The 19,497-nt window shown below is 35.7% G+C and overlaps 1 protein-coding gene across 1 annotated transcript in view; it reads left to right on the top strand.

The window, feature by feature from the left end:
• The window catches only part of LOC143245812 (adenylate cyclase type 3-like), a 131,119-nt gene that overhangs the window by 67,004 nt on the left and 44,618 nt on the right, over positions 1-19,497 (top strand). Inside the window, exons 13-16 of the mRNA XM_076492065.1 lie at positions 1,802-1,985; positions 3,490-3,559; positions 8,858-8,920; positions 10,869-10,969. Coding sequence (XP_076348180.1) covers positions 1,802-1,985; positions 3,490-3,559; positions 8,858-8,920; positions 10,869-10,969 — 418 coding nt within the window. The remainder of the gene's footprint in view (positions 1-1,801; positions 1,986-3,489; positions 3,560-8,857; positions 8,921-10,868; positions 10,970-19,497) is intronic.

Below are 19,497 nucleotides of genomic sequence, written 5' to 3'. Positions count from 1 at the left end.
TTGGATAAATTATGAAACGTGAAAACCGGACGGTCAGTTGAACGTAGTAACTGTTTGTAGCTGCTTCAGAGATGGGCTGCCGAACTACTTCCTACGAAACAATTTCTTTAACCTTCAGGTAAATAATGGAAAACATCAGATGAATGATCACTAAACAGTTTTCATGCATCATGAGAAGACCCTGTAGTTAATTTCTCAGAACAGCGGTAAACATGTAGATATGTAACCCTAAAATGAGGGGTTCAGTTCATCGTGATGGACCCAGCAGATAGCACAATGTGGCCTTACTCTAATAAAGAAACACCTGCTAAAATGGATTTTTTTTAATCATAACAACTTTCATGTTATAGTTATCGCGCATTACCAGCCTGGGGACCCTGCACACACTGGGATCCCTTTTAATTATACAGCGTAGTTAATTTAATTCAGATTGACCTTGTATTTTTATTCATTTAAAGGTCATTTATCACTGGTTCGTGATTCTATCATTGGTCGCAGGTTTTTTTTTTCTTTTCTCTTTTGTTTGACTTATTTCGACTTAATTTAAAAATTTAATATTTTGCAAAGGAACTAAATGATTAAATATCTAAAACCCTTATTTTTAATATTTTGCAAAAGGAACTAAGTGATTGAATATCTAAGAATTTTTTAATATTTTGCAAAGGAATTAGTGATTGAATATCTAAGATGCTTATTGTTAATATTTTGCAAAGGAACTAAAATGGATATTTAAGACTCTTTTTTTAATATATATTTTGCAGAGGAACTAAATGAATGAAGAATTCCACACTTATTGTCAAATACATTTCAAGATATCATCTTCACTTACAAAGCCAGATGGTTGAAGCACTAGACTGTAATCTTATGGTCGCGTTCGAATCTCCTTCACACCAAACATGTTGTCCTTTCTGCCGTGGGGACGTTATAATGTGACAATTAATCCCATTAATTCTTAAAAGATTAGTCTCTCAGAGGTGGCGGTGGGCGGTGATGACTAGCTGCTTTCTCTAGTCTTACATTGCTAAATTAGGGACGACTAGCGCAGATGGCTCTCGTAGCTTTGCGCGAAATTCAAAACAAATCGAACAAAACCAAAATATAAGTAGACAATTATCCGGAAAAATTATTTGTTGATTTCTTTGATTTAGAGTCACCTTGAATAAAAGTACATTGTAATATAACACAACACATAGCTTAATTCAAAAACACATTGGTAATATTACACAACATAGCTATCTGTGAAACATATTGATAATATAACATGACATAGCTTACTCAGAAACACATTGGTAATATAACACAACATAAGCTTAATCCAGAAACATATTGGTAATATAACACAACACACCAGAAACACATTGGTAATATAACACAACATAGTTAATTCAGAAACACATTAGTAATATAACACAACATACATTCAGAAATGATTAGGCTTAAAAGTTGAACTGATATTTTATATCGAAGAGTTATGCACTTTACTCCATGTTAGGTAACATCCATACCACTCACATTTTACCTTAAACTTATTATACTACTTACTAATACACTTATAAGGTTTTCATTTTCCCTTTCATTCCCTTTATTAAAGTTATAATGGAAAACAGTAATCGAGCTATTCTAATCGAATTGTGACTTTGTGATTCTCCTACTCGAGACATCAACGTGACGTGACACCACTGTTTTTGTGTAGTTTTTTCTGGTATAGGTTGATTTCATACGAAAAGATGGTTCTTTACAAAAAATACAAATCATTTTTTGTTCTTGACCAATTATCAAACTCTTCTTACTGTTTTCTAAGTGCTTTTTGTAATCCGTGGTAGATCAGTCCTAGCAAGAAAACAAAGTCAACAGTGGACACAGAGTAGTATACACACAGGTGGCGTTTTGCTGGAGTTCTCGGTCAACGATAGTGGCAGTTTTTTTGACGTTTACAGTCGAGATGTAGAACTGGCCAATAAGATGGAAAAGTGGAGGGTTTCCCGGTACGTAGCTAGGTTCTGATACACACATTTGGAGTGTTGAGATATCAACACTTAACACCATTGTATCAACACTTGCCTTAATTGGCTGATATCAACTCTGACCATTAATATCAACTTCATTTAATTGATATTAACACACTTAATGACCATTGATATCAACACTTAATGACCATTGATATCAACTCTTAATGACCATTGATATCAACTCTAATGACCATTGCATTTCTAATCCAAAAACTTTTTAAAGGTAGAACATGAAACTAAAGACTGATAGTATATAACGTATAACTTACATCAACTGTGAGATTTTAATCCTTTTCTGAAAGATGCCATAAAATATATTGCATATGAAAAAAATAAATTCTAATGCTTATATTGGAATGTACACTATGTTCAATAAAAAAGATACTAGGTTTCAAGGCAGGGAGCAGGGTAGAGGTTGTATTTTTGATCTTCACAACACGTACATACCAAGATAAATTGTCTGCAAAAGTGATTCTAAAGTTGATGTCCTCCGTGGGGACAGCGGAAATTTCAAAGAAGATTCGTGGTTAGATTCCTCCTCGGTGGACAGAGCACATAACGAGATGTGGTTTTGTCTCTAAATAACAAACAAACAAACAAACAAACAAAAAAACCTAAGCCACCTGCTAGTCCAGCGGTATGTATCCGATTTATAACGCTAAAAATCAGGGTTCACCCCTCGGTGGGCTGAGAAAAGGTCACTTATTTTAATAGTAGGCTAAAAACCAGCCTGTTACAGAAACCGTTTGAAATCTCTTAAGGAATTTAGTGGCATAATTACCATTATATTATTAAACAAAACCTAAAGCTGATTAAATAAAATGTTTAAGCAATGCTGTTATTTAATACAAACCCTTTATTGTAATTACCTTCCTGAAAACCATTCGTTACTCCAACTTGGGTGAATTATTCTTACGTTGTCACACACGATTCAGTCTCTAGTACACTGCAACCTGCCCCTTTGGGAGAACATTGTAAAGGCATCAGATTCAGTTACCACAAAACATAAACATTATTTATTTTATTCAGTGAAAAATGAGTTATAATTAGTTTCTTTTGTAGTTTTGAGAAAACTGTTTATAAACGTTTTCGACACAATATTCAGTTGTTTTCTTTCAACTTATCTTTACGAATTATTTTTAGGTTGACAATAAAACAATAGTTAATAATTACAGCAAGTAGTTATTGGAACAGGTGGTGGCTGAAACTCTCCATCGTCCGAGTTAGATACCAGAAACCGTAACTGTACTAATTAAATACTAAAACCCCTACATTCAGTAATTAGATTTGATGTCTTCTATCCCAGTTTCACATCAATAGTGTGTTTTCTGCCGCTTAACAGGTAGAATTTGTGTGGTTTTTGAAGCCAACTGTATTACGTATGTGTAATAAAAATATTTCCGTGTTTCTGTAGACGAGTTCACATTTCCCTGAGAGAACTCTCAGCTTTTTAAATGATGAATTCGGAATATCCGTGGAGATGGTGCATTCAGAGAAGAAGGACAACTGGCAGAATCAAGACATATTCGATTGTGGGAGTTTTAAAACCCGTAAGAAAAGTTAGATATTGTATAAAGTTTGTTTTAAAACCCTTGAGTATTCTGTCGCTGTTTATCAATATACCAATTTTAACCTAGATTTTAGCTTCTGAATTGTTTTGGTATAGTTTGCAAATCTCTAACACAATAATGTATATTTGAATAACAGGCATGATGTCTAAAACATATGTTTATACAATAACCATCTCTGTTGGCACTGTATAATGATGTGTGCATCACCATCTCTGTTGTTCATGATACTGTGTGTATTACCATCTCTTGTTGGCACATGTATTATGATGTATGTATTACAACATCTCTGTTGGCACTGTATTATGATGTGTGTATTCACCATCTCTGTTGGCACAGTCATTATGATGTGTGGTATTACCATCTCTGTTGGCACTGTATTATGATATGTGTATTACCATCTCTGTTGGAACTGTATGATGATGTGTATCACCATTTCTGTTGGCACTGTATTATGATGATGTGTATTACCATCTCTGTTGGCACTGTATTATGATGTGTGTATCACCATTTCTGTTGGCACTGTATTATGATGTGTATTATTACCATCTCTGTTGGCACTGTATTATGATGTGTGTATCACCATTTCTGTTGGCACTGTATTATGATGTGTGTATTACCATCTCTGTTGGCACTGATATGATGATGTGTGTATTACCATCTCTGTTGGCACTGTATTATGATGTGTGTATTACCATCTCTGTTTGGCACCTGTTATGATGATATGTGTATTACCATCTCTGTTGGCACTGTATGATGATGTGTGTATTACCATCTCTGTTGGCACTGTATTATGATGTGTGTATTACCATCTCTGTTGGCACTGTATTATGATGTGTGTATTACCATCTCTGTTGTCACTGTGATGATGATGTGTGTATTACCATCTCTGTTGGCACTGTATTATGATGTGTGTATTACCATCTCTGTTGGCACTGTATGATGATGTGTGTATTACCATCTCTGTTGGCACTGTATGATGATGTGTGTATTACCATCTCTGTTGGCACTGTATGATGATGTGTGTATTACCATCTCTGTTGGCACTGTATTATGATGTGTATTACCATCTCTGTTGTCACTGTATGATGATGTGTGTATTACCATCTCTTGTTGGCACTGTATTATGATGTGCGTATTACCATCTCTGTTGGCACTGTATTATGATGTGTGTATTACCATCTCTGGTGGCACTTTCCATGATGATGTGTGTATTACCATCTCTGGTGGCACTGTATGATGATATGTGTATTACCATCTCTGTTTGGCACTGTATATTATGCATGTGTGTATTATCATCTCTGTTGTGGCTGTTATTATGATGTGTGTATTGTCACCATTTCTGTTGGCACTGTATTATGATGTGTGTATTACCATCTCTGTTGGCACTGTATTATGATGTGTGTATCATCATCTCTGTTGGCACTGTATTATGATGTGTGTATTACCATCTCTGTTGGCACTGTATTATGATGTGTGTATCACCATCTCTGTTGGCACTGTATTATGATGTGTGTATTACCATCTCTGTTGGCACTGTATTATGATGTGTGTATTACCATCTCTGTTGGCGCTGTAGATATGATGTGTATTACCATCTCTGTTGGCACTGTATTATGATGTGTGTATTACCATCTCTGGTGGCACTGTATGATGATGTGTGTATTACCATCTCTGTTGGCACTGTATGATGATGTGTGTATTACCATCTCTGTTGGCACTGTATGATGATGTGTGTATTACCATCTCTGTTGGCACGCTGTATTTTGATGTGTGTATTTGTCGGCATTGCATGGCCAGGTGGTTAGGGCGTTTGACCCGCACTCTGACGGTCGCCATTTCAAATTCCCGTCACACCAAACATGTTTGCCGTTTCAGTTATGGGGGCGTTATAAATTCGTGATCAATCACACTATTCGTTACTTAAAAAATAGCCCAAGAATTGGTGGTATCTAGTGATGACTAGCTGCCTTCCACTTAGTCTTTTACTACATTAGGGACGACTAACGCAAACAGCTCTCCTGTAGCTTTGCTCCCAATTCAAAACAAATCAATAGAAAATGCCTTTATCACCTTAAGTAATATTTCATCACACATCGAAAACGTAAGAAAACAACAATATATAAAACTATTTCTTTTTAAGGAACTTTGTCACCTACTAGGCTTTGCTACATATTCTTATCTTCTTATGTGTTTGCAAAAATAAATTTTGTTTTATTTCTTTTGATATATTTTACAGTTTTAAACATAGAACAACTCAGCACGTGATATATTTGTCTTTTTTTGTTTTCTTATCCATAAGCATATTACCAAATACGAGATTTGTTCAAATATGACAGAAATATTTATAACATACTGGATGATGCACTTTACAAGCAAGTTTGGTTTGGTTTGTTTTTCGCGCAAAGCTACTTGAGGGCTATTTGCGCTAGTCGTCCCTAATTTAGCAGTGTAAGACTTGAGGGAAGGCAGCTAGTCGTCACCACCCACCGCCAACTCTTGGGCTACTCTTTCATCAACGAATAGTGGAACTGATCGTAACCTTATAACGCCCCACGGCTAAAAGGGAGACTGTGTTTGGTATGACAGTGATTCGAACCCGTGACCCTCAGGTTACAAGTCCAGTGCCCTAACTACTAGGCCATGCTAGGCCTGCAAGCTAGTAATTTGTAAATATCAAATGTCTACAATTGCAATTTAAAGTTGCATATATAAATATATATTAACATATTCTATTATTATCCTTTAAATACAGAAGCTTATAAAAGAATGGTACATTCCTCGGGATGCTTAAATACATTATTATCTTGTACCCTTTTACACAGTCCATTATTTAACTCAACAGATCTCGACAATATTGCATGGAATGACGGTTTGTTCTGCTGAACAAGAAAGTCTAGACCAATCAATAGCAAAGGCGTGTGAGGAGGGCCTTTCTGTGTGTTAGACAGACTACAATGCTATCGTTAAACCCCAGATGGTCCATTATCCCCAAGCAGAATTTTTTCTGTTCTGGAGAACCCCTCTTTATAACGTGCACGTTCTACGTAGGATCGTTAGCTGTTTGCACGTAATCGATGATGTTTGATTAATTTGACGATAAATTGAAAGAAAACAATCACGCGCTCAACCGACGTGATTCAAACTTTGACGAACTGAATTTTCAATTCGCTCGTAAAGAGTCACGTGACATCCGAACGACGTTTGCACTCCCGAATCTCGAGAATAATGTTTTCAATGCTTATAAACGTGAACAACACAGTAAGATGAAATGCTCGTGTTAACCCTAATACGTACATTTACACAGATACCAAGTTTTGCTGTACGTTGTAACCACCAGCAAAGTGTCGATAAATACAAGAAGTTTGCTTTCTTTTTCAATTTACGATGATTAAGAAACTTAGGTCAGACTAGCCAATGGTTGGTAAACCTGTTTCCAAAGCTTCAGTTTTCATCTTGGTTTGTTTTTCTTCACATCTCCCGATGGGTAAAGAGTAACTTAACCCAAGAGTTGGCGATGGGTGGTATTGATTAACTGCTTTCGCTCCAGCGTTTCTCTTCTAATTTAGAGATGGCTAGCAGGATAGCCACCACCCAGTGACACAACGGTACGTCTTCAGACTCAGTATGCAAAAATCCGGGTTTCGATACCTGTGATGGGCAGAGCATTATGTCGCTCTGTGCTTAACTTCAAACAAACAGGATAACCCTCGAATGGCTTTGCGCAACATTCAGCAACAACACGGAGATCAAGTTGACTTGACGTCACAGCTTCACGAGCGAATCGCTAGAACCTTATAATTTGAGGTCATCGATGCTATTTTCATATAAACCGTTAAATATTTGATCACGTTGATGCATAACCATAAGGTATTTTTGTTACGATGTAGCGATTTGTTTGAACATTTCGTGTAAGTTAACACTGAGAAATGCCTTTCGTAAGTTAATTCATCACTAACGACTTCATTGACATATCAGTATCTACTTTTTAGAAATTCCATGGACTGTTTCGTATCGTACCACTACCATGGCAACCGAAATTGTGGACTCTCATTAAGCATATACTGCAGAAATGAATTGAAAGCTGGAAAGTTGAAAGCGTAAATAGCGTCACGTTTACATTTTAACATTTTTTTTTCTTTAACCAGTCACTCAAAAGTATTAAAAATAATTAATTTGCTCGTAAGTTTGTACATTCTAATATCTGTATTCACTTATTAATGTCTAATCTCTTGGTGCGTATTTTATTCTAATATAATGTTTAGTCACTCTCAGGCATGGCAAATGTATTATATAACAATAAAGTAAGTCCACTGCGTAGTTATGTATATGTTATATAATACATGTTTAGGCCCAGCATGGCCAGGTGGGTCAAGGCGTTCGACTGGTAATCTGAGGGTCGCGGGTTCGAATCTCCGTCGCACCAAACATGCTCGCCCTTTCAGTTGTGGGAGCGTTATAATGTGACTGTCAATCCCACTATTCGTTGATAAAGGTGTAGCCCGAGAGTTGGCGGTGAGTGATGATGACTAGCTGCCTTCCCTCTAGTCTTATACTGCTAAATTAGGGACGGCTCGCGCAGATAGCCCTTCGTGTAGCTTTGTTCAAAATTCAAAAAACAAAACTAAGAGCCATGTTACGCCAGGTTTTGCAAGTTCTTCGAAAATTAGGCTGGCATATACTTCATGTCCTAAGTAAATACGGGGTCAGGAGTTACATTAGTGCGTATGTAAAGTGTCACGCTATTCGTATATAACTCCACGCCCATCTGTAACAAAAGACTAAGCAAGGCAACAAGAAAAACCGAAACTTGGTGAGATAAGTTGGAAAATAAACGTGTTTCGTTTTTGTTTTTTCACACTTGCAAGTTTCTCTCCGATTTTCAACATACTTTATTCTGGTTATCAGCTTTTTATTTTTTTCTCTTGTTAATGTATCAAAGTTTCAATTTTTTTCACTTTTTCGTCACTTAAAAAACAACAAACTTTCACTTTTTAATTGTTTGTTTTTAATTATTTTTTTTTCACCTTTCTTTATACCTTGTATTAAAAGCACTTCATTCACTAACGTGTTCCCATATTGCATATGTAAGTAGTTGAATTAAGAAAAGAGAGACAGAAAATATGTGAACCTCGCGAAAGAACATCCCAGCTTTGTCACGTTTTTGCATGATTTATCAGTGAAGGTAAACGAGACCCTGAAAGTGCTTTAGTCTGTTTTCTGAAAATCACAGAAGGCTAACGGCGCACATTATCTTACATTTAACTTTTTCTGTCACAGTACCCTGCCGGAACCCTAGATGATGTCACGAACAAGAATGGGACCCACACGACAACAAAAGAGGTAAATAGAGTTTTCTATTCAGTGTCCTAGTTTAGAAATATTTCTCTCGTTTTCTTCAGTAACATTAATATTTCTATTTTTCGGTTGAGGCTTTCGACTCATAATCCGAGGGTCGCGGGTTCGAATCCCGATCGCACCAAACATCCTCGCCCTTTTAGCCGTGGGGCGTTATAATGTGACGATCAATCCCACTATTCGTTAGTAAAAGAGTAGCCTAAGGGTTGGCGGTGGGTGGTGATGACTAGCTGCCTTCCATCTTGTCTTACACTGCTAAATTAGGGACGGCTAGCGCAGATAGCCCGCGAAACTCAAAAACAACAACAACCTATTATAGATTATGCAAGTTTGATACTGTGAGTACAGTGAATGGTGAGTTTTAAACTCCGTAAAATTAAATAATAATATTTCTATACTATTACAATTTCTTGCATAATTAGTGTGAGTTTGCAATTAGTTTTAACCTGTGATTATACAATATGTCCATCCAATTGCACTTTACGAGCGTTGATTGACGAAATTATACGAATTAGTTTTTAAACAATTTCTCTCTTTTATGGTGGGCTCAGCATGGGCAGGTGGTTAAGGCCCTTTAAGCCGTGGAGTCGTTATATTGTAACGGTCAATCCCACTATTCTTTGGTAAAAGAGTAGTCCAAGAGTTGGCGGTGGGTGGTGATGACTAGTTGCCTCTCTCTAGTCTTACACTGCTAAATTAGGGACGGCTAGCGTAGAAAGCTCTTGTTTAGCTTTGCGCGAAATTCAAAACAAACTAAACTGGAGACCACCTTTATCTCGGGACGCACTTTTAAAGTGAATACCAATATAAATTATGAGTCTGAAAGTCTTGAATATTAAGAACGTGTTTCAATTACTGAGGAAATTACATTGGTCAAACTAAATAGAAATTGTATTGAGAGAAAATATGAATTTACCACCAACAAACTAGGGACCTATGAACACGCAACGTTCCATTGAGTGAACATTCGAATCATTGTTGTCAATGGACAGTTTCTAATTTTGCAATTCACATAATTTTTTAAAAAAGGGAACGAAACCAGAAGTCAAAATCAAAATAAACTATTTTAACTAACACTTAATTTTTTTTTTTTTCAAATATTAAGTTCGTATATGTCACCCTTAGAGATAACTAGCTGCTTTCCCTCTAGTCTTACACTGTTAAATTAGGGACGGCTAGCGTAGATGGCCCTCGTGTAGCTTTGTGCGAAATTCAAAACAAAATATTTTACTGGACTGGTTAGAAAATTTTTGCCAAACATCAATGGATGAAGAACGACCTCAAACAGCTTATGCATAATTATCTAAATTATCATTTTGTGTTACGATTTATATCGTAAATAATTATGTGGTGAATAATATGATTCCATCTGAAGATTTGTTGTTTTCTTTTTGTCGAGGGATTCCAGTAAAAATGTTCAACAAAAACCAAAATAAATCGAAATGTCAAGCGACCGTTACTTTTGAATATCTTACAATAGGGTCCATTAAGCTGAAAAAGTGTATCCATGGTAACGATTTTGAAATATTCTAACAAACGGTTACTCTCACGCGGTTTGCACCAACTTTACCGTCACGCGAGAAAATTTGAACCTCACTTTATTCTTGGCAAAGATGTCTTTCGTAATTGATTTTTTCCAGCTTGCCACGAATAACACATTCGATCTCGCTGTTGATACTAGAACACTTGGGTCGATTTGGTTATTAGCACTATCGCCAGTATTGAGTGTCACTTGGCATACTGTCTCGCACGTGTATGTAGTTCTAAAATGAGAAAATAATTGTCGTAATACATAGAGAAATAAGTATTGACGTACGGCGTAAGGTTGTGTGTGGATATGTCACAAAAACCTGCTTGTCGTCCCAGTTCCTTCTTATTCTTTGTTTTGTTTTTATTTCTTAATGATTCGTGTTTTCCTTTATTACCCGTGAAGGAAGAAACATATAAACCACCCGAGGTCGGGTTTGATGTTACCACAGATGATGAGTACAAAGAACGCCTCCAGAGGGAGCTACTTAGCAGAGAAAGTGACAGGTTGGTTGAAGTTGGCTTGTATATTTATACTAATTAGCGAGTTCCTTTGTAAAGAATATAAAATAAAAAAATATATAACACGAATTGCGGTTAGCTGTGAAAATCTATATTTGTAATTAAACTAATGTAAATATTTAGCTTAAAACATTTCATATAATTACTAATTATATCTGAACAAAAATAAATAACTCGTGAATTAATCAATCAAACTTTGTGGAACAAAGTGATAAGAACTGCATTACATTTCAAACCGATGAGTATGCTACATAACACATATACACTGTTTTGTATGAAATAAAGCCCAAAGCTGCACAACATTATCTGTGTTTTGCCCACCACGAGTATCGAAACCAAGTTTCTAGCGATGTAAGCCACTGGGAGACCCTCTGTAGTCGTAGATTGCATGTGTTGTTCGCCGAATTTCTTCGCTATTTACGATATTTTCGGCCGTAAACCCACTAATGTCCTACAAGAATTGGCCAGCTTGAAAGATTTAGCGAAATCCTGAATACATATTATGAACTAAGATACAAAGAAACCTTCATAATAGTAATCCCCAGTATTTTTTTACACATTCTAGCCAGTTGTATTATGAAAATAGCTTTAAAGAAAAACACGTCATTACTTAGAAAACACGTTAAAAGAAGTCTTAAAATATTCGTGTAGTAGTACCCATCCAGCAACGAAGCCTAATTTTAAATACAAAACACCTAAAAATAATTAATAAAAAAACACTAGTCAGCTATATAGAACGTTATACTGATATCATATCAATCATCACGTGATTTAACTGTTATATATCTTTCATTTATATCAATATTAGATCCATTGTCACATAATTAAATTCCTGTTATATTTATATCAGTGTTTGATCTGTTGTTACGTGTTAAAACTCCTGTAATATCTCTTAGTTATGACAATGTTTTATCCATTCTCACGTGAAATTTGCTGACACAAAAGATTTACTCAAGACTCTTGAATCTCACTTTAATATGACCATATTTGAGAAAATATATACTGTCAGGAAAAATCGCCACCTCCATCAGCGTAGTTTAGTAGTCTTAGCCTCTTTGTAAACAGTATGAGATACGAATGAGCTGAAAACATCTGTGAAACGTTTTCTTTTTAAAATAATTTCTTCTTCAGCAAAACGTTTGGTCCTGAATTCTGAAGAGTGGAATATTTCTGACATATTATTGTTTAATAACAATATATCATTAGATTTGTGTTATTTTTACAGCGTGGTACACTATAGCGTGTATACACACATCAGTCATCTGTGTGTGTGTGTGTGTATATATATATATATACACACATATATAATTTAAACAAATTAACTTTGTAAATATTTCATTGTGACAACAAATATTGTACTTTACATCAACATGAACGTATAAACGAATCCAGTCCAGCTCTGGGATTGGTTCCTCGGTTATTCTGTATGACCCAAGAATTCTTACATTACGGTGGCTGATTCTGACAGCAACCTGAGGGCGAGCCTGTTCGGTAGTCCATTAGTGCTGTGGCAACTCTCAAGAAGCGGTTTAGAAATGAAGTGACCGATAATTAATCAGTGTATATAAGTCTGTTTGTTTGTTTGTTTTGAATTTCGCGGAAAGCTACACGAGGGCTATCTGCGCTAGCCGTCCCTAATTTAACAGTGTAAGACTACAGGGAAGGCAGCTAGTCATCACCAACCACCGCCAACTCTTGGGCTACTCTTTTTACCAACGAATAGTGGGATTGAGCGTCACTTATAACGCCTCCGCGGCTGAAAGGGCGAGCACATTTTGGTGTGATGGAAATTCGAATCCACGACGGTGTATATAAATTCACTTTGCGTTATCGTAATGTGTATATACATCAAAAACAGTTTCTTGATTAAGATGTAATGCATATTATACACATTGTTATTTCTTCCACATACTTTTAATCTTCCAAACATTGAAATATTTGTCATATCTTTGAAGTCCATATGATTTATTCAGCCTTATAAAAACCCAGTCTTCCTTGAACCTTAATGTAGATATACGTTAAATATCTTATTAAAACACCAGTAATAAACCTTGTATGACTTGATGTGAAATCTTGGTCAGTTATATATTTTTTAGGTAACAAAGTCCTAATTTCAGTTTCACACCAGTACAAATTTTATTAAGATGTCGCAAGAGCCAGTGACGTTATTGCGGATTTAGTGATTTAGGACGCACGTTTTTGGGGTGAAGGTTTTGACAAGGGTAGAAATCCGTGTTTAATAACCAGCCAGAACGAATTAATTATTTCACACCCATTTCTTTAGACGTAAGAGATACTAAAACGTCAGAAAAATATATTTGTGTCTCTTTCTGCCAATGAGAATCTCAAACGATAAAATGTTAACCGACAAAGTTATTACGATGTTCATAATTTTCGATGTGGCGTTCCATAGCTTGTCTTTTTACCAGGATACCTATGAATATTCATATTCGTAAATACATGTGAAACCAGATTGTAATTTCACAACCGTCCTTTTTATAATTGTGAAATATTAATGCCTTTAAAAATACGGTCGTGTTTTGTTCTACCATAAAGAAGGATTCCGGCCCGGATGGCCAGGTGGTTAAGGCGCTCGACTCGTAATCTGAGGGTCGCGGATTCGAATCCTTGTCGAACCAAACATGCTCGCCTATTCAGCCGTGGGGGCGATGTAATGTGACAGTTAGTCCCACCATTCGTTGGTAAAAGAGTAGCCCACGATTTGGTGGTGGGTGGTGATGACTAGCTGCCTTTCCTCTAGGCTTACACTGCTAAATTAGGGACGACTAGCACAAATAGCCCTCTTGCCCCTTTTACGCAAAATTCAAAACAAACCCTATGCCACATCTCTTTGTCAATGTTAGACTTTGACAGTTGCCTCACTACAAATGTAATAAAATAGTAAATAACTTTTCAGTCGACTCAAACTGTATTAAAACAGTTTAGTGTTATATTTTATTTCTTTAGAAAAGGCATTTCAATATACCAGATAAAACATAATAAGTTTTCTTAAACTGCGTGTTTTCTGTCTGCTTCCTCGCCTTCTTGAAAAAGTTACCAAACGTAAATTGAGGCGTGGATTGTAGACGACACGCCTTAAAGATGTCATTTCCGCCAATCACGTGATGGGTGTCTTCTACTTGTGTCACCAAAAGAAAAGAAATGAAACTTTAAATTGGTTCCCTTTTTTTCATAGGAAGACCAGACGTGTATATATATACGTACCTATATATACAAAGTACTAATTTGATGAAAATAAAGCTAAAACATTCACTTTTATGTAGTACTGACTGTTCATATAAAGAGAGAAACTGGGAAGTAAAAAATAATTACATGGCTGAGCAAAGTAGTCACGTGTTCATGTTATCGGCACCGGTTTTTCACCATAAATGACTGATTATGTAATTAATTATAATTAACCATTGAACTGGATCCTCTTTTTGTTTTTTTATTTAACATAAATTGTTATTATATCGATACAAATAGTTATAATTGGAACAGGAATATAAAATAGAACTTGCAAGTAGTTCCACTTGTGCTGATAGTAGCTCAGTTTAACTGGATTCGACATAATCTTGAAACTATCTGCTCAAATATTTATTTTTCTCTTCATTGAAAAAAAAATTAAAGACAAAACTAAATTTAAACTGTCACTTAAAAATCGAATTAATTTGTAATAGTGCAAAGCTCCCTGTGGTTAGCAAGTCGGGCTACGTACCGTAATGTCTGGAGTTCAAGATGTGATGATGAAACGCTCCTCATTATCAGCTATGAAAGCGTAATAAAAAATAAGAGTCAGCCATGTGTTTCGACTGAAAAACTAAACTTGGATAAAGCTGTTGTGGTGGCGGGTGCTTCTAGTGGGGTGTCTTTCTTCTGGTCAGTAATTAACAATTAAGGACAGTGGTTCCTAACTATTTTTACACACTGGATCATTCAGATTGTAACCATAAAACTGAGGACCGAGCTTGACTGTGTTAAAGAATGCATCAGTCTCCATGCAAAACTTACTTTTGTAAAAGTACGAGGTACGAATCATGCTTTCTAGGATCTATTGTGGCCCGTGAGGAATACTGTCTAATGAGTTCGCAAACCTGCCTTGTTATTCCAGATGTCCATAAGGTACCGTTTGAAAATACCAGTTCTCTTTGATCCAGTTAACAGTCAAAATTCATTAGCTTTGAATAACGGTTCATATACATGCAGACGTGTCTTTATACATTTCTCATTTCCAGAGGTTGTATTGTGAAGCCTTGACTACAATTTCGATTTCTTCTTTTATGAGGCCTGATAAGGCCGGATGGTTTGGGCGCTCCACTCGCAATTTGTGGATCGTGGGCTCGAATCTCAGTTATAGTTAACATGCTCGCCATTTCAGCCGCCGGGGCGTTATAATGTAACATTCAATCCCACTCTTCATTGTTAAAAGAGTAACCTAAGAGTCGGCGGTGGGTAGTGTGATGACAAGGTGCCTTCCCTTTAGTCTTTCACTGCTAAATTGTGGATGGTTAGTGCAAATAGCCTTCGTGTAGCTTTGTGCAACATTCAAAACAAACAAACAAACAAACAAACCCTTCTTATGTCTATAAATTTTGTTTATAATCGTATCAGGAATGGACCCTCGCCAACGTGACGTTAAAACTTTCTTTTTTTTATACTGATAATTAACAACACATAGCTTTAGAAATGTATTTTTTTTTTAGTTTCCTCCCGGCACCTTATTGCATTCTTCCTGCGCCTCTCTTCCTCTATCAGTTCTCTCTCACATCTTTTTCTTTATAACCTTGTTCTTGTTATCTAATTATAACGTTTCACAACCACAGAGATTTTATACTTTCCATCCACACCTACTAAATTTAGATAGGCAGCCGCTATACCCATTCAGCCCCCCCCCCTAGTACAGCGGTAAGTTTACAGAGTTACAATCCTAAAATCAGGGGGTTCTATTCCTCTCGGTGGGCTCAGCAGATAGCCCGATATGGCTTTGCTATAAGAAAACACATATACATACCCCTTCAGTCAAATACTATTTAGTGACTTAGAATATTGTAATAACCTAATTCCTTAAAGCCGGACCAAAGGTCACTCACTTTCAAACAATTTTACTTTACGTCTTTCTTAATAACAACTATGTTGCATCAATCAAATCCTAGCAAAGGGTTAACTTTCATAGTGTTTCGTCAGACATTCTTTCACAGCAACTCAAAACAAATGATGTAATTACCATATTGAAAATATCCATCGACATACGTCTTTTACGATAAAAAAAAAAACTTTACTGGGATCAGTTTTCAACTCTGATATAAGCAAGTACTTATGCACTAGTAACCAATTTTTAGTTGTATACGTTTTATATCTTTAACGTTTTGAATAGAAACTGTACTAAGCCTTTCCTAGCACACACACACACACACAAAACAAAATTCTTTTTATACACAATTTACTTTCGACTTATCGGGAAACAACAAACAGAAAAAACAAATCTTATCAATACTGTGTGTGTCCAGTAAAAATATTGACCACTGTCTGGTTAGTCTGTACATGCTTCTGATAAACTTTCAGATATTGACCTGTGTCAACTAGTTCCATTCTTCTATAATGACATTTACAAGCTCTTGCAGAGCTAAAACCGACGGCTGAAACACCATGTTCTAGAGTGTTCCAGTGAAACTCGACTAGGTCTAGGTATGAATAGCGAGTGGTCCGCTCCATTAAATTAATAGTCTCTCTCTGAAGTGATTACTCCATGGTCTAGAACATGAAGTGAGATGGCGTTGTCATTCACATAAACGAAGTCACCAACAATGACGTTTGTGTATGACGTCTGGGATCTCTTCCCCCTGTCTCATAGCCGTCAAGAGCTGTCCTAGAACACACGGAGATCAATATTGTTATTGAAGTTGGTAATGCTTCAGTCTCTGATAGACCAGCCATCATAAAGGTCATGTTCAGTTAAGCCTACCTGATGGTACTTGGTACAAGGAAAAAGGCCTCTTCAGTAGATACGGTGGACGACATGTTATTGTATATTCTTCCTGATTTTCACTCTTAACGTCTGAGCATTGTGATGACGCTTTGAAGATGGTTTCCATGATATGACGTAACGATATGTTAAGCTTAAACAAAATCTGGGCTGGTCCATTAAGAATAATGGTACCCCAAGCCAAGTAATCTTAACTTCACATTCAGATTCCAGTAGTGCTTGTCCACAAACCAGCTCCCTTGAGTATACCATGGATGACCTGTGTCAATACAAAAACATTCAATGAGATGCGTTTTAAAGGCCACAACATAAAGTCTGTAACAACTAAAAAACGTCTCGAGAAGCCTGTGTAATCAGAAATTAGTTATATTTTGGATTTGATTCATACCTGTATAATCAGAACTTAAATCTATTTTGTGTCTGTTTCAAACCTATATAATCAGAAATTAGTTCAATTTTGTGTTTGATTCAAACCTGTATTATTAGAAATTAGTTCTATTTTGTGTTTGATTCAAACCTGTATAATTAGAAATTAGTTATATTTTGTATTTGATTCAAACCTGTATAATCAGAACTTAAATCTATTTTGTGTCTGTTTCAAACCTATATAATCAGAAATTAGTTCAATTTTGTGTTTGATTCAAACCTGTATTATTAGAAATTAGTTCTATTTTGTGTTTGATTCAAACCTGTATAATTAGAAATTAGTTATATTTTGTATTTGATTCAAACCTGTATAATTAGAAATTAGTTATATTTTGTATTTGATTCAAACCTGTATAATTAGAAATTAGTTCTATTTTGTGTTTGGTTCAAACCTGTATAATTAGAAATTAGTTCCACTTTGGGTTTGCTGTCCTCATTCAGTCATCTTAATACCTTATCTTTGCAGCTCTATGGATTCTGAGACTTCTAAGTACGTGAAGTAGTGCTTTATCTCACAGCTCTATCACATTGAGACAGCCCATTCCGTGACCACGTGACGATTCCTTCATGTTGAAATATTTCTGAAATTTGTTGGGTCGATAATGATGCTAACTGCGAGTATCTGAGTAAAATTACTAAGCGCAATTCGAAAATAAATCACATGTCTCTAACATCCATTCGGCAAAAGTTCATTTACTAAAGAGATCTATAATCCTAATTAGTGACAATAAATAATAACTAATCATACCCAATCGTGTTCACTTCATCCCAATGTCTTCTTTTTTTATATCATAAGTTTTTTTAAAAAATCAGAAAGGTTTTGTGTATTGCCAACAATGACCCCTAGGAAATAGGTTTTGGTCGTGGGGGCGCCATAATGTTACAGATAATCCCACTATTCGTTGGTAAAAGAGTAGCCCAAGAGTTAGCGGTGGGTGGTGATGACTAGCTGCCTTCCCTCTAGTCTTACACTGTTAAATTAGGGACGGCTAGCGCAGATAGCCCTCGTGTAGCTTGGCGCGAAATTCAAAAACAAACACATCGTTATTACTTTATACTTTTTTCAGGTAAAATCCAAGGAACATCACCAGACAACATACTTAAAATCTACAAAACGTACATTAGACCAACAATAGAATATGCATCACCTGCCTGGATTAACACAGCACCCACACATGTACAGAAACTTCAACGTATACAAAATTCTGTACTAACTTCAGCATACAAAGTACCACGTAGCACCTCAACCACATTCATGCACAAGTATGCAAACATAGATACAATAGCTGAAAGAATCTTGCATAATTCTCTAAAATATTTCAATAAGAATTGGCATAAAAATGACTTAATGTGTGATCTCGACAGATATCACGTACATGATGTAAATGGTACTAAATACCTCTCCCCTTTTAACATATATTTAAGAAATGTAACACAAGCTGGCCACTATGCACTAGACACTTAGTCCTTGTTTCTTTTTATTATTATAATTATTATTTTCTTTTTTTAATCATTATTTTTTTTATTATTATTTTTTCTTCTCTTTTTGAATTATTATTCAAGTATTGAATAATAATAATTATTATTACTTTCTTTTCTGTGTGAGTGTTTGTGTTACTACAAGTAGTAGTAGCATTCTCTCAATCGAGAAAAGGAGAAAAATACAAAAAAATATATATATATATGAAAATACAAAAAAAAATTAATTGAAAAAAAAAAACTTCTTGTTCGTCCATGCATGGACTGAGCCCTGAAATGGACCTGAGTATGATGTTATACTTTTACTCTAGCCCAAAGCTTTAAAAAAAACCAAAAAAAAACACCTAAAGACAGGCGCTATAATCGTTCGGGAGGGAGGAAGAGGTCAAATGTACCTGACCCTCCTGGGTATTTAACAACATCAATACCCAAATACCCACACAGTCAAACTTGGAACTTTATACTTTTGTTTCTGGTTTCGAGGACCGTGTTAGGATATCTGTTGCTGCTTTTCAAATCTGTAACAAAAATTACTTATAAATTTCTACCGAAACCCAAAATTGGATTCTACATAAGATACTACACATTACACATTAATATAGTTTAAAAAAAAAAGCTTTGTATG

The sequence above is a fragment of the Tachypleus tridentatus genome, chromosome 3, assembly GCF_004210375.1.
Source record: "Tachypleus tridentatus isolate NWPU-2018 chromosome 3, ASM421037v1, whole genome shotgun sequence".
Lineage (NCBI taxonomy): Eukaryota > Metazoa > Arthropoda > Merostomata > Xiphosura > Limulidae > Tachypleus > Tachypleus tridentatus.
This window is presented reverse-complemented; position numbering and strand designations above follow the sequence as displayed.